The sequence below is a fragment of the Lepidochelys kempii genome, chromosome 1 (genome assembly GCF_965140265.1).
Source record: "Lepidochelys kempii isolate rLepKem1 chromosome 1, rLepKem1.hap2, whole genome shotgun sequence".
Classification (NCBI taxonomy): Eukaryota; Metazoa; Chordata; order Testudines; family Cheloniidae; genus Lepidochelys; species Lepidochelys kempii.
The window spans coordinates 106,100,932-106,117,087 of record NC_133256.1 but is presented as its reverse complement, the minus strand read 5'-3'; the positions used below and the strand labels follow the sequence as shown (position 1 = coordinate 106,117,087).

The 16,156-nt window shown below is 40.9% G+C and overlaps 1 protein-coding gene across 7 annotated transcripts in view; it reads right to left on the bottom strand.

Annotated features, from left to right (window-relative positions):
- Window positions 1–16,156, bottom strand: part of MYO16 (myosin XVI) — a 607,668-nt gene that overhangs the window by 366,897 nt on the left and 224,615 nt on the right. For all 7 annotated transcript variants that reach the window (XM_073349543.1, XM_073349573.1, XM_073349563.1 and 4 more), the window contains one exon: window positions 7,686–7,794. In XM_073349543.1, the coding sequence (XP_073205644.1) occupies window positions 7,686–7,794 (109 nt within the window). The remainder of the gene's footprint in view (window positions 1–7,685; window positions 7,795–16,156) is intronic.

Sequence of the window (16,156 nt, the reverse complement as noted above, 5' to 3'; positions counted from 1 at the left end):
CAGACAGGGTGGGAAGTTCATGGCCCTGTTTGTTACTATACTCTAACCAATGATGGAAGAAGAGAGCAGATAATGAACTTTCTTCAAGGAGGGCACAGAATCCACATTCTCCCTATGCTCTAGGAGGCACTGTGTCCACTTAAAGCACAATGCTTCCCAAAGCTCCCACTGGGCACTAGAGTACCACCTCACCTCTCAGTTCAGGGCTGTGCCTTAAATGAAGCCTTTCACAACTGGAAGCACCTCTCCCCAAACATAAAGAATGTTTAGGGTATCCAGAGGATGTCCTTAGGCAAGAGGAGTCTGCTTATTGCTTTCTTCAAGCAGTGATTAATTTCATTAGGCATTACAATGCCACTACAGTAGCTATAATTAAGCTGAGTTTTATTGTGACTTCTGTACAGGAAAACAGAATATGCAGAACATTTCAAATAAATGTCAGCCCTGTTATTTGTGTCTGAAAATCCACAAAAATGGGTAATATCCCACAGAATGTATGCCTACATTTTCAAAGCAGTTACCAGAGATTTAACTACTTAATTCCAACTTGTTTTAATAAGAGCTACATTGTTATCTATTTGTGCATTAGTGCATAATGTCCTGAAAAGTCCCTTGTTCAAGGAGAGATCAGTAATGAAAACTGGATTTGGAATGTGAAAAAATGTACAAAGCTACTAAACCTGCTCAGATAATTAAAGAAACAGACAGATACCATCTTGATGTCTTTGGAATCCATGAGTGTAGATGGACAGAGTTGAACAAACTACACTTTAGAGAAACAAATAAAACCATCATCATCTCCAGGAACGTGGATGATAGACATGAAGATGGTGAGAGAAGCAATACTGTTGAATGAAGCATAACAGGCACTAACTGAGTGAAAATCAGTCAATGAATGAATGATTAGATCTCACTTTCAGACTACATTCTTCAAATTAAGAGTTACAGAATGCTATGCACCAACCAACAAAAAGCTAGATGAAAATGATGCTTTTTGTGATTTGTAATATGAGGTGTTAAGTAAGGTCCCAAAACATGATATCCTAGTGAATGTGGGTGATTGTAATGCAAAGGCTGGAAGTAACAATGATAGTTTGGATAAAACTATGTGCAAGTGCGGCAAAATGGTAAATAATTAGCAGAAATCTGTGGTGTGAATAATCTAGTGATAGATGAAACAATATTTCCTAATAAAGAAATTCATAACATGACATGGAACTCCCCCAAATGGTACTACAAAGAACCACGTAGATCACTTCTGTATTTCAAGAAAGTTTTACAGCTTGTTGGCAGATGTATATGGGTACACAGGAACAGGTGTGGGAAATTACCATAATCTTGGTATTGCTAAACTAAAGATCAAGTTAAAGGGGAAGAAGAAAGTTAAAAGAAGGCCACACATCAACAGTGCACAATTTGAAGAACGAAACACAAAAAAGTGCTTTTCAGCTTGAAATGAAGAACAGGGTCAGTGGTTCTCCTGGGCTGAACATAAGAAAACCAAGACATTGATACTTTGTGGAAAAACATCAGAAAGTGATATCTAGAAAGCGCAAAGACCATTCAAATAACAACAAAATATAAAAGGGAAAAATGGATTACTAATGCAGCAGTGGAAAAGAGAAGTGTAAAGCAAAACTTATCAGTGCTAACACATGTGAAGAGAGTAGCAAGTGGCAAGAAGATAGAAGCTCTAGACAGAGAGGTAAAAAGAAGTGCTGGAAGAGATAAAAGGGTATGTGCTGATAGCAAATATCAAGATGCTGAAGATGCTAACCAAAGATTTGACCTTACAACCTTGAATCAAACAGTTAACAGGAAACTTTACCAGTACTGGAGCCCTATTAAAGTACAAATGGAAGAACTCTTAGTAGAGAAGGAGAACAAAGGAAAAGATGGGCAGAGCACTGTCAGGCTGTTTTAAATAGACCAAGATCAAGCAAACTACTAGGTATATGTGATGAAGACCTACCAATAGAGTTTGATATTGATTTAGGAGTTATTACAATGGAAGAAGGTAGAAAAGCCATCAGTAAACTGAAAAATGGCAAAGCAGCTAAAGAGGATAACATTACTGCAGAGATGCTTAAAACAAGTGATGAAACGATCTCCAGACTCCCCTTGTGTTTTTGGATAGAATATGGAATGAAGAAAAGTACCCAACCCAGCAAAAGAGCAGCCTTATAGTAAAATTGATAAGGAATGGTACCTTATCAACCGCAATAAGTGGAGAGGAATCACGTTACTCTCAGTGCCTGGGAAAATCGTATACAACATTATCAAGAATGAAACAGAACTTCAAGAAAGGAACAAGCAGTTTTTAGACCAGTGAGGCCAGGTGAAGGCCATATTGTTGTTCAGACATATTATAGAACACAGTGCAGAGTGACAAGCACTTCTTGTGATAAATGTTATAGATTTCCAGAATGCTTTTGAAGCATACACAGAGACAGTCTTTGGAAAATTGTGGCATACTGTGGACTACCAGCAAAAATAGTTATCAAGCATCTATATGATAATGACAAATGTACAACCAGAGAAGGTGACAGCGTTAGTCATTGGTTTGCAGTGACCACTGGAGTAAGGCAAGGGTGTATTATGTCCCCACTCTAATTTGCACTGGTCATTGATGATGTTGTGAAGAAAGTAACCTTCGAAGAAAATCAAGGAATTTTATGGACAAATTTTATGAATCACAATTGGATTACCTTACGTTTGCTGATGACATTGTCCTGGTTAATTCAACACATTGCTTAATGGAAGAAAAGATCCAGCTTTTGGCAGATACAGCAAAACAAGCTGTTTTGCTCATTAACACGGAGAAAACAAAATATATGACTTTCAATGTCCCAAAAATTATCATTAGAATGGCCAAAGGAACACAAGAAGTAGTAAATCATTTTACCTGTCTAGGGAATGAGATGTGCAATGTTAGTGACATTGTGCCAGATGTTAGGCAATGAATATCAAAAGCAGCCAACAACTTTCATAACCTTGAAAATATTTGGAGAGGAGAAAATGTATTTAAATCATGGTATCTTCAGCAAATCAGGGAATATTAAAAGGTAAAAAGGAAGGAGAATATGCATCTAATACGATTGATGTTATTTAGCACTTCAGGCCTTCCCCAAAGTAAACCTTGTTGTTAAAATGAACAGTGGAGAAGGGAGTTTGTTTCAACAGATTCAAGAGAAACTTCTCTGTCAGATCTCAGATTCTTTAGTCTTTTTGCTCAGTTTTTCCCTCCATCTCAGAAATTTTTTTTCAGGGACTTCTAGAAATACCTTGAATATAAAAATGAAAAACCTCATGAAATGTACTGTAAATATTGGAGCTAAAGAATATTTACTAAGTGTGTGTGTGTGTGTGTGTGTGTGTAAAGTTTGGAAACACTCTTTACAAATCCCTACTTTACGGGTTGGGAAGAAATTTTTCCCCAAGTCAGATTGGCAGGGACCTTCTGGGGGTTTCACCTTCCACTCTGCAGCATGGGGCACAGCTCACTTGCTATGACCATGAGGGTATATCTCATGTAACCAATTCCCTGCTATTGCAGGGGCCTCGCACATTGGTGCGCCTTATTCTCTGTCTGTGGCACATAAGAGTTGAGTCTCCTGAGGATGTAATATTTTGGACCAGTTCTGGTTACTGAGGGAGTGTCTGTGTGGTGTTTAGGGGCCTATGACATACAGCTCAGACTAGATTATTTGACTTTAAACTTTGTGACAATGGCAAATAACCACCACTGTTTTATTACCTCCATTGATGGCCTTGTCTCTCATTATGGGACTGCCATTTTAATTATATTCCCCAGCAGAGGTCCAATAATTGGACTGAATAACTCTGCTCTTCCAATATAAAGTATTTAGAAAACATTTTAATGGATTATGTTCTGATTAAAGATTAGCTATGAACTGAGCGGGTGATAAGATCTAAAAATAAAAATACACAAAAAACTTAGCTTACCATACCTTTAAAGCTCTCTAATTACAATTTTTTTCTATACCTGCAAAGTTAATTGTTCCAATACTACTTTGAATCATCAGACTGGGAAGACAGTAGCATTCAGTGTAATTTTTAACTGAGCCTTTAATTATATGTAATTAGAGGCCGTTATTAGAATATTTTCTGCATTCCACTGCCAGTTTTTTTTAATGCTAAAGTCAGATGGTATGATTCAATGGAGAACATCAAGAGAACATCTTAGGAATTCACTGATAGAATGGAGAATAGTTCAAGGCTTTTAGTGGTGGTGGTGGTGCGGGGGAGAGGCTGTATTTGTGTCATTCACAAAATCACAAATTGAAGGCTGTGTGAACTTACTGGAGGTCAAAAGACCATACTTCAATGAGAATGTATGGCACTAATCAGAAAAAACAGCAGAGAGATTAATTTATGTATGTAATTAACTGCAGAATTCTTATTAACAAGTGACTGGGCCCAGGCTATTGGAAAAATGCATCTTTGGTAAAGGATTTTGACGTGGGTCTAAATCCTGAGTTTTGCTTTGCTGACTGAAAGATGAGCACCAACTTGGCCTACTGTAAATTATTTTGAAAACACAAAATGGATAGCATTAATCCTGCTGTCTCAACCAGGCCTTAACATACAAGTTTAGGATAAATGTGTAAACGATGAAAATATTCTGTGATTATACTGCTCAATTTTTTTTTTTTTCATTTAGTGAAATTTGCAGTTTCAGGAAGCTGGGTTGTAGTATGATATGTATGAATCCCACAAAATGGTTAATCATCTCTTCAACAGTTGACAGGTAACAGTACCCTGTCCTCAAGGTATGTTCAGCCATTGAAAGTGTTTGATATATAATGTTGTTATCACGTGTCATTTCTTTGTATGTTGTCATCACTCAATAAGATGCTATGGAGATTCTCTGAAAGCCATCTTAACTGGTCTCTCTAGCTTAGGGAACACTCCAACTCCCTTTTTCATGTAGTTATGCTTTTTATTAAAGAAGTTACTTTTTCTCAACTTTCTCTAGGCCTGAATAGTGTTACTCCAAAAATAGCCTTTTGTTCAGAGCATGACAGGGGTGGGGGAGTCGGAATCATGCACTCTTTTCTTACAGCTCTTGTCATTTCACAGAAAGAGCAGAACCTGGCATCACTTTCATTCCCGGTGATTCAGTAGAACTCATGCTTCCCAGATTACCATATATCCTTTCTTTAATGTTTTCTTTTTTCAGTTGTCATTTTGATAAAGCCAGTGGACTGTTTAAATAGTTTGAGATGACAATTAAAAATAAAAAATCTCTAACTGCAGAATGAGTGCACCTTGGGATGAATATATCACAGACTGGGTCTGTGTACACACTACAGCTCAAGTCGGTGTAAGTTATGTCTCTTGGAATGTGAATAAGTCACCCCCTTGAGTGACATAAGTTACACCAACCTGAGCGCCAGTTTGGACAGCACTGTCGCCAGGAGAGCTTCTCCCGCCGACACAGCTACCGCTGCTTGCGGGGGCTGGAGTAATTAAGTTGCTTAGAGCAGCGGCCCGCCAGACAGTTTGTTTACATTTGCACGGCCACCCTCAGCTCCCAGTGGCCGTGGTTCGCCGTTCCTGGCCAATGGGAGCAGCGGATTACCCTGACGGGCCGCAGGTTGCCCACCACTGGCTTAGAGCATCTGTACTAGCAGCGTACAGTGGCACAGCTGCATTGGGAAAAGTCCTAGCCCTATTGAAGTCAATAGGAGTTTTGATTTCAGAGGGGCCAGGATTTCACTGAGTTGCAATCAGAGCCAGATGTATCACTGTTTAATTTTTTCCCTACAACAACCTCCCACCACTCATCCAGAACCATGGTCTTTACGATAAACTCTGCCCCAGCTCTACATTTTGTCGTACAAAGACACTGTTCCATAAGTTGTCCTTGAATCTAGAAAAATTGGAATGCATCTAGCAAATCTTTTTGAAATGAGCACCAAAATATTTGCCATTTATATTTTATGTATTTCTCTTTTATAAGCAAAATAGCACACAGACAACCTGACTGGGGGGTGTGACAAGCTAGCCAATATTAGTATGGTGGGTCCTGTGCTTTTCTTGGTGGGGGGCTAAGATGCCACCCATTGCCCCTACTCTTGGGGCCCCAGGAAGGTGGTAGAGGAAGGAAGCGGGGGAGGGGTCTGGGTTTGCTCCTCACTCTGAGTCCCAGCCCCACTCAACCCCTGCGGGTTCTTACCGTCTTCCCCCTTGGGTGGGGTACCTTCGGTCCTTGGACACTGGGGAAGGGAGTCTCCCTCCCCTGCTGGGGCAGGGTCTCCCTGGTTTTTCTGGCTCTCTGTTTTTTCAAAACACACCTCCAAACTCCAGTCCTCTCTTCTTCCTCCTCCTGACTGCCTGAAGCAGGGGGGTTTAGTAGGTTCCTGACAGGGCCTTAATTGGCTACAGGTGCTCCAATTAACCTGTAGCCACCCCCTCTAGTCTACAGGGAATCACACCTTAATTAGCCTCAGGATTATATATTTTCCCTCGACCACTCTCCCACTGCTCCGTGGCCCTCCTGTATCACAGGGGCCAGAGAACATTTTAATGAAGATCCATTGGAACTGGTAGTATAATAAGTAGAATTCATTCTGCTGTATAATATGCATGCTGAATGCAACTTTAGCCAAAGTTCTTGCAGCCCCAACTCTTTGCATATTGCAGTGCAATGAGGATTCAAGCAACTCATGCAACTGGCAAACACACATTAATCTAATTTTCCAACAAGAAAGTTCTTGAAATGTAAAAAATTGTCCAAGCAACAGGAAAACAAAATGATGGAAAATATCATGATATCTGAACCATTGGAAACACCACTGATTATATTTGTATACCCACACATTGGATATCATCTTCTTGTCAGTTTAATTCAGCTTTTCTCCCACGTGTCCATTGGTAGGATGCTTTGTCACATACATAAATTGCTTTAGATCTCACTGCAATGTGAATGAATGTAAGTGTAACAGAACTGACATATTCCAGCCAAAATATTGCTACAGATATTGCTGCAGATCTGATACCTACATTTGGAATTAAACTAGTGAATAACAAAGTATCCCTGATATACGATTGCTGTCATCTGTCATTAAACAATACAAATCCATGTAAAATATTCTATCAATGCAAAATTAAAAGTTTTTTAAAGTCATAAAATTTCATATACATTATTTCCATTGGGAATAGGTGCATGATCAATATTTTACAGCCTGTAAAAGAAGACAATCACAATAGCCTGAAGCTATGCTCCTCGCATTTGAAAGGGAAGCATAGCAACTACAAGTAGTTACTGCTGAATGTTGTAAATTCAGATTGTACCTGGATTTGACATGCCAAGATTGTTTGTTTATTTAAGTGGTTTATCTGCTAAAGTACCCTGGCCTGCTTCTCTGCACTGAATTAGCATTCTGGTGTCTCCATATAAATGGACAGAAGATCTGAGATGGTTACCATCGGAAACCATCTGCTGGTTTTCCAATTTCTCTCCCTCTCTCTAAATTCTGGTGCTGTGTGATATTCACACATAGTCAGCATTATTGTGATTGCACCCAAACCCACACCCCTTCTGAAAAAAGCTCCTTTGACTTCAGTGCTGACTTGCATCAGCTGAAGATCTGGCCTCTTGTACCTCCCTCTGCCCCCCAAAAGAAAGGGTAAAAAATCCAAAATAAGAGCTGACCTACCATTTTCTTCCAGGTATGTCAGAAGGATGCAGCTGGATTCCGTCCCTTCAATGGCATAATCAAGAGCAATGTTTCCATTAACATCCTGCAGCAGCACATTGGCCCCAGCCTAAAAGCAATAATTAAGAACATTTTATATCTTTATATCTAAAAGCTACAGTTAAAAAAAGTTTTCAAAAGTTGTGAGTACACCAATATTAGGGCCAATTTACTGTTTCTATAGGCAAATATGTAAAACTCAGGGGTCTTGGATAGTTTCCAGAAGTTAGGCAAATGTCTTTTGTTCTGGACAGCATTTTATTTCACATTGTGGATTCATTTGAAAATGAAGCTCCAAATGAAAAGTGAAGATAAAAACAGAACAAACAAAACCCACCTTTGTCACAAGGTTTAAACAATGAACGTGAGTTTGATGGTTTACAGTGAAATCCCTAAAGGACTGATGTCCATATTACTACAAATCCAACTCAAAATTTGATATAAAGACAGATTGATTAAGAGAGGCCCAGGGATGTCAGGGGGAAATTATGTCAGAAACTATGAAGCCACACACTTCCTAGGTGGTAAGAACCGTGGGAGAATTTCATATTTTCCATGTTAAGGAGGATTAGTCACAAGTCGCAATATGGTGGCAAATCTAATCCTATTTTTACAAGAGATTTGTGCTATTCCATGAAAAACAATTATAATTGTATCACTGAGGAAAGCCTGATTGCAGTAAAGGGTCCTGTATCTTCTTTTAGAAAACATAACTTCTATTCAGTTTAAGTACTTCTCCCTGTGGCTTTATCAACAGCAATTCAACAGCTTTTTCAACAGCAATTCAAAACAAAAGTGACTTCTATTACATTTAATTACTTTTCCTTGCAGCTTTCATAGTGTTTAAGGCCAGAAGGGACCATTAGATCATCTAGTCTGACCTTCTGGATAACGCAGGGCATAGAACTTCACCCAGATACCCCTATATTTAGCTCAATGACTTTAGTGAGACTAAAACATTTCAATCCTGAGGAAACTAAATTATTGTGTGCCACAGGCAGAGAACAGGAAAGGCCAAGGTACCACCAATTCCTGAGGCCCCTGCAAGGGCAGGGAATTGATTATGTGAGATATTGTTGGATCATATTAAAGAAGTTCTGTATTAAAATCACAAATGAGTTTGATTCCCCAGAGTTTAAATTCCAGGGTATTACTAATTAAGAGGTCTCTTGGTTTTTGGTACTGTTTCTCTCCCTCTCTGTGTGAAACTTGCAAGCTGCTAACTGTGTTAGTACAGTCTAAGACAGAGTCTGTTCTCAAAGCAATTCACAGAGAGAGAGACTCAAAGCAATACTCTAACAACAGAAACAGCACCCAGAGACTCCCCACCCTTTTGTTGTATTAACCATTGTGATTAAAATAGAGATAGAGGATGTATGTGGATGGATGCTTGGTGTGGATAATAACTGAATGATCAGGGAGGTGCCAGCCTAAGAATCCAGTGTCCATCGGCTGAAGAAGGTGTCAAGTGGAAATAACCAGAGGACCCCACCCGGAGGGCAGACTGGAATCCACCCAACAGCCTCAAGAATGGGAGAACCAAAGAACAAGATAACATCTTGGAGCCGTCAGGAATGTGCTATCTGCTGATTGATTCAGCAACAGCATGATGAAGCAATTCCCATAGACTGGCATAGGAAGAAATTCCTATAAAAATAGACTCTAAAAAGTGAGAACTTTGGGGTCTGATTCTGCAAACCAACTTCCAGGAGCATCAGATGAGCATCTGACAAGGCCCTGCTCCCTCCTCATGTCCAGGCCACCTGGCCAGTGGCTTGGCATGAGCAACTCTAAGGCTGGTAACTATGATAACAACCTTGCAGAACCTGTGTGTGTGTGTGTGTGTGTATGTTTGTATGAATGAATGTGAGAATAAATTTGAGACTGAATGGAATGTTATAACTATAACTAACTGCTTACTATGATTCTTTCTGTATTCACAATAAATGTGGTATTTTGCCTTTTTCCCTTTAATAAGATCCTGCTGGTTTTTATTTTATTGGTACAACAATATGCCCAGATTATACTAGCAAGCAATCCATGCAGCATACTGAAGAGGAAAGTGACCCCCCCCCCACCAACTCATCGAAGATCACTGCCAAACTGACCTGTGAGGAAATTCCTTCCTGACTCCAAATGTGGTAATCAGTTTGACCCTGAGCAAGACATACCACCCAAGCATCTAAGAAAGAGGATTTTCTGCACCTCCTCAGAGCCCTAATACGCCCTGACTTGATGCTCTATTTCCAGCTGTAGCCAATCCCCAATGTTTCAGGGGAAAATAAAAAATAAACAACCCAAAATACATCCGGTCAATTGTGCATCAAGGGGAAAAAATCCTTCCTTATCCCTCCAGATGACCAGTTGAAGCCTGTGTGATAAGAGTATGGCTTACTCTTACTCTTATTAAAGTGATAGCTACAAACTAAGGACAGCCTCTCTTTAAACCTGAGTGGCAAAAGTGTACTACTTATGAGGGATTATTATTACTAGAAGACATGAGTTGTGCTCTGAGGAGCTTAAATGATAACGACATGATCCAATGCCCACTGAAGTCAACAGAAAAAAAATCCAACAGTGACTTCAATAGGAATTGGGGATCAGCTTCTAGGTTAGGATTACATGACTCACATGACTGGAGTACTGTCATGGATGGTTATAAACTGTTCAGGAAGGACAGGCAGGGCAGAAAAGGTGGGGGAGTAGCACTGTATGTAAGGGAGCAGTATGACTGCTCAGAGCTCCGGTACGAAACTGCAGAAAAACCTGAGTGTCTCTGGATTAAGTTTAGAAGTGTGTGCAACAAGAGTGATGTAGTGGTAGTGTAGTGGTCTGCTATAGACCACCGGACCAGGGGGATGAGGTAGATGAGGCTTTCTTCCGGCAGCTCACAGAAGCTACTAGATCGCATGCCCTGATTCTCATGGGTGACTTTAATTTTCCTGATATCTGCTGGGAGAGCAATACAGCGGTACATAGACAATCCAGGAAGTTTTTGGAAAGCGTGGGGGGCAATTTCCTGGCGCAAGTGCTAGAGGAGCCAACTAGGGGGGGCGCTTTTCTTGACCTGCTGCTCACAAACCGGGTAGAATTAGTGGGGGAAGCAAAAGTGGATGGGAATCTGGGAGGCAGTGACCATGAGTTGGTTGAGTTCAGGATCCTGACGCAGGGAAGAAAGGTAAGCAGCAGGATACGGACCCTGGACTTCAGGAAAGCAGACTTCGACTCCCTCAGGGAACGGATGGCCAGGATCCCCTGGGGGACTAACTTGAAGGGGAAAGGAGTCCAGGAGAGCTGGCTGTATTTCAAGGAATCCCTGTTGAGGTTACAGGGACAAACCATCCCGATGAGTCGAAAGAATAGTAAATATGGCAGGCGACCAGCTTGGCTTAATGGTGAAATCCTAGCGGATCTTAAACATAAAAAAGAAGCTTACAAGAAGTGGAAGGTTGGACATATGACCAGGGAAGAGTATAAAAATATTGCTCGGGCATGTAGGAATGATATCAGGAGGGCCAAATCGCACCTGGAGCTGCAGCTAGCCAGAGATGTCAAGAGTAACAAGAAGGGTTTCTTCAGGTATGTTGGCAACAAGAAGAAAGCCAAGGAATGTGTGGGCCCCTTACTGAATGAGGGAGGCAACCTAGTGACAGAGGATGTGGAAAAAGCTAATGTACTCAATGCTTTTTTTGCCTCCGTTTTCACTAACAAGGTCAGCTCCCAGACTGCTGCGCTGGGCATCACAAAATGGGGAAGAGATGGCCAGCCCTCTGTGAAGATAGAGGTGGTTAGGGACTATTTAGAAAAGCTGGACGTGCACAAGTCCATGGGGCCGGACGAGTTGCATCCGAGAGTGCTGAAGGAATTGGCGGCTGTGATTGCAGAGCCATTGGCCATTATCTTTGGAAACTTGTGGCGAACTGGGGAAGTCCCGGATGACTGGGAAAAGGCTAATGTAGTGCCAATCTTTAAAAAAGGGAAGGAGGAGGATCCTGGGAACTACAGGCCAGTCAGCCTCACCTCAGTCCCTGGAAAAATCATGGAGCAGGTCCTCAAAGAATCAATCCTGAAGCACTTGCATGAGAGGAAAGTGATCAGGAACAGCCAGCATGGATTCACCAAGGGAAGGTCATGCCTGACTAATCTAATCGCCTTTTATGATGAGATTACTGGTTCTGTGGATGAAGGGAAAGCAGTGGATGTATTGTTTCTTGACTTTAGCAAAGCTTTTGACACGGTCTCCCATAGTATTCTTGTCAGCAAGTTAAGGAAGTATGGGCTGGATGAATGCACTATAAGGTGGGTAGAAAGCTGGCTAGATTGTCGGGCTCAACGGGTAGTGATCAATGGCTCCATGTCTAGTTGGCAGCCGGTATCAAGTGGAGTGCCCCAAGGGTCGGTCCTGGGGCCGGTTTTGTTCAATATCTTCATAAATGATCTGGAGGATGGTGTGGATTGCACTCTCAGCAAATTTGCGGATGATACTAAACTGGGAGGAGTGGTAGATATGCTGGAGGGGAGGGATAGGATACAGAAGGACCTAGACAAATTGGAGGATTGGGCCAAAAGAAATCTGATAAGGTTCAATAAGGATAAGTGCAGGGTCCTGCACTTAGGACGGAAGAACCCAATGCACAGCTACAGACTAGGGACCGAATGGCTAGGCAGCAGTTCTGCGGAAAAGGACCTAGGGGTGACAGTGGACGAGAAGCTGGATATGAGTCAGCAGTGTGCCCTTGTTGCCAAGAAGGCCAATGGCATTTTGGGATGTATAAGTAGGGGCATAGCGAGCAGATCGAGGGACGTGATCGTCCCCCTCTATTCGACATTGGTGAGGCCTCATCTGGAGTACTGTGTCCAGTTTTGGGCCCCACACTTCAAGAAGGATGTGGATAAATTGGAGAGAGTCCAGCGAAGGGCAACAAAAATGATTAGGGGACTGGAACACATGACTTATGAGGAGAGGCTGAGGGAGCTGGGATTGTTTAGCCTGCAGAAGAGAAGAATGAGGGGGGATTTGATAGCTGCTTTCAACTACCTGAAAGGGGGTTCCAAAGAGGATGGCTCTAGACTGTTCTCAATGGTAGCAGATGACAGAACGAGGAGTAATGGTCTCAAGTTGCAGTGGGGGAGGTTTAGATTGGATATTAGGAAAAACTTTTTCACTAAGAGGGTGGTGAAACACTGGAATGCGTTACCTAGGGAGGTGGTAGAATCTCCTTCCTTAGAGGTTTTTAAGGTCAGGCTTGACAAAGCCCTGGCTGGGATGATTTAACTGGGAATTGGTCCTGCTTCGAGCAGGGGGTTGGACTAGATGACCTTCTGGGGTCCCTTCCAACCCTGATATTCTATGATTCTATGACATTAGTCTAAGTGGGTGGGAATGGGAGGGAGGTTTATACAGCATGAAATGTTTTGAGCATTTTATACACTGGTTCCATTAAAATACATATTTCTATTAAACTGTCTCAAAAGTGTGAATCAGCACTAGGGAGTTGAGGAAAACACATTCTGAGGATGGATTTGAAGAAGAGGATTACTTTAAAAGATTGGCTAACCTTTATTTTACTAAAAAGAAAAGGAGTACTTGTGGCACCTTAGAGACTAACAAATTTATTTGAGCATAAGCTTTTGTGAGCTACAGCCCACTTCATCAGATGCATTTAGTGGAAAATACCTCTGCCTCTGCCATGTACATTGGTCAAATTGGACAGTCTCTATGTAAAAGAATAAATGGACACAAATCAGACATCAAGAATTATAACATTCAAAAACCAGTTGGAGAACACTTCAAAGTCTCTTTGGTCACTCGATTACAGACCTAAAAGTTGCAATTCATCAACAAAAAAACTTCAAAAACAGACTCCAAGGAGAGACTGCTGAATTGGAATTAATTTGCAAACTGAATACAATTAACCTAGGATTGAATAAAGACTGGGAGTGGTTGGGTCATTACACAAAGTAAAACTATTTCCCCATGTTTATTCCTCCCACCCCACACTTCCACTGTTCCTCAGATGTTCTTGTCAACTGCTGGAAATGGCCCACCTTGATTATCACTACAGAAGGTTCCCCCGCCCGCTCTCCTGCTGGTAATAGCTCACCTTAAGTGATCACTCTGGTTATAGTGTGTACGGTAACACCCATTGTTTCATGTTCTCTGTGTATATAAATCTCCCCACTGTATTTTCCACTGAATGCATCCGATGAAGTGAGCTGTAGCTCACGAAAGCTTATGCTCAAATAAATTTGTTAGTCTCTAAGGTGCCACAAGTCCTCCTTTTCTTTTTGCGAATACAGACTAACACAGCTGCTACTCTGAAACCTGTCTTTATTTTACTGTACTTGTTTCACTATTCAGAATAATTTTGTATTCAGCACATTTATATTGGTTGGATTGTTTTTTTGTTTTTGTTTTCGATAGAACTAATGCACACTTTCTTATCTAAAGGGCTTATTTACTAAAAGCACAATTTAAAACCTAAAAGTACACATCTTTTCCTGCATGAAACTGACATCCAAGCAATGTCAGGCAACATTCACAAGAAAAAGCATTTATCTATACAGTACATATTTTCTTTTTAATTGGAGCTAAGTAAACAACGTTCCTTCTACACATTACAAATTAGGAAATGAAGGACATTTAAGTTAGTCTGAAGAATGTATTTCATTCCCTTGGTAAAGTGTAATTTCATAGAGGGAAGGATATAACATGGAATTCCTTAGATCCCATACATTTTATGGGACACAACTGCATTAGTTCACCTCTTTCAGAAATGTTTATGACGAACCAGTCACAAACAGGAGGTCAAGCTTGGTCAAACTTGCAGCTAGACAGATAAGAGATGTTTCAGAATTTGGATAATGAAGTAATTCTGAACAGCAGTGCACATTTTTAAAATAAGAACTTGACCCAGATGTACTTTAAAAAAAGTATTTAGATTACTGAACAATGAACACATTTAACATAAAAATATTTATAATCTTACATTACTCCTCTGATTAGACACCTTTATTTTAATGTAACAACACCTTCAGTTCTGAAGGGAAAGGAAGGGGAAGGAGGTGAGGGAGTGGGGAGACCAAGAGAAGCATCAATTACTGTTACCATGCTTATTCTGATTGCTGCAGACCAATAAGGAAGTAGCTGCTAAAATTAGATTTAACAGTGGAGGGTTTTGCAATATAGTTTATAAACTAAACACCAGAAAAATTCTAGTTCTTGCAGTTGTTAGACAATCATTTTTTTTATTTCAATAATCATAAATGAGCATTTTAAATTTTAGTAAAAAATAAAACCACCATGCACCTACTCTCATTCCTGATCCCAATCCTGCAACTGAATCCTCTAGCATAGACCCTTATTCCAGTGCACAGCCACATTAACTAGCAGGTCTGATTGAGGGGTCAGCTTTAGTGGCATTCTACACTGGCACACTGGTCTGTGCTAGCAGATCCAATTGCAGGTTGAGGGACTTAGATGGTAAGCTCTTTAGGACAGATATCTCATTTTCCTTCTTCTCTGGTATTGCCAACAAAAACAGTCACTTATTCAGACAGTAACTGTTGTTCTTCAAGATATGTTGTGCACATATACATTCGACTGCAGGTGTTTGTGTGCCAGTGCACCCGAGTCAGACTTTAGCCAGTAGTACAACTAGGCATCGCATGTGCCCCTGTTCTCCTTGTGTTCTCCTTGTGTTCTCAGGTGAAGGCATAAAAAGGGTGTGGCTGCTACCTCCATTTCTGTCCCTTTGCACCACTGCACATAATGTCCAAAGTAGTGGGGAAGGTGGGAGCATCATGTAATGTATATATGTGTACAACACATCTGGAAGGACAACAGTCACTGTGCAGGTAAGTACCTTTTTTCCCCTTGGAGTGATTGTTCTCATATACATTTCATTGCAGGTGACTCATCAGCAGTTTCCTTATAGGTGGAGGGACTTCAGAAATTGTAACACCAACTTGCCAAAGTTGGCTTTGTCACAAGAAGTTTGGGTATGAACAGAAAAAGTACATATAGATGACCACATCGCTGCCTTGTAGATATCAGCTATTGGAAGGTTGCTCAGAAAACCTGATGAAGTGGACTGAGCCCGGGTGGCGTGAGCCATTATTCTCAGTGGAGGAGAGACTTTAGCAAGATTGTAGCAGAACTTAATGCAGTCAGAAATCCAATGTGAGGTTTTCTGAGTTGGGACTGATTGCCCTTTGGCTGTCTCAGCATAGGTTATGAAAAGCCTGGGAGAAGTTCTAGTGTGCTCCCAGTAGAATACCAAAGGTCTACAAACATCCAATGTATGAAGTGTTTCTTCAGCTTTAGAAGATTGGAGTTTAGGGAAAAACACCAGCAAATGAATAATTGATTCAGATGGAAAGCTGACTCTACCTTAGACATAAACTTAGGGTGTGGCCTAAGGGAAACCTTA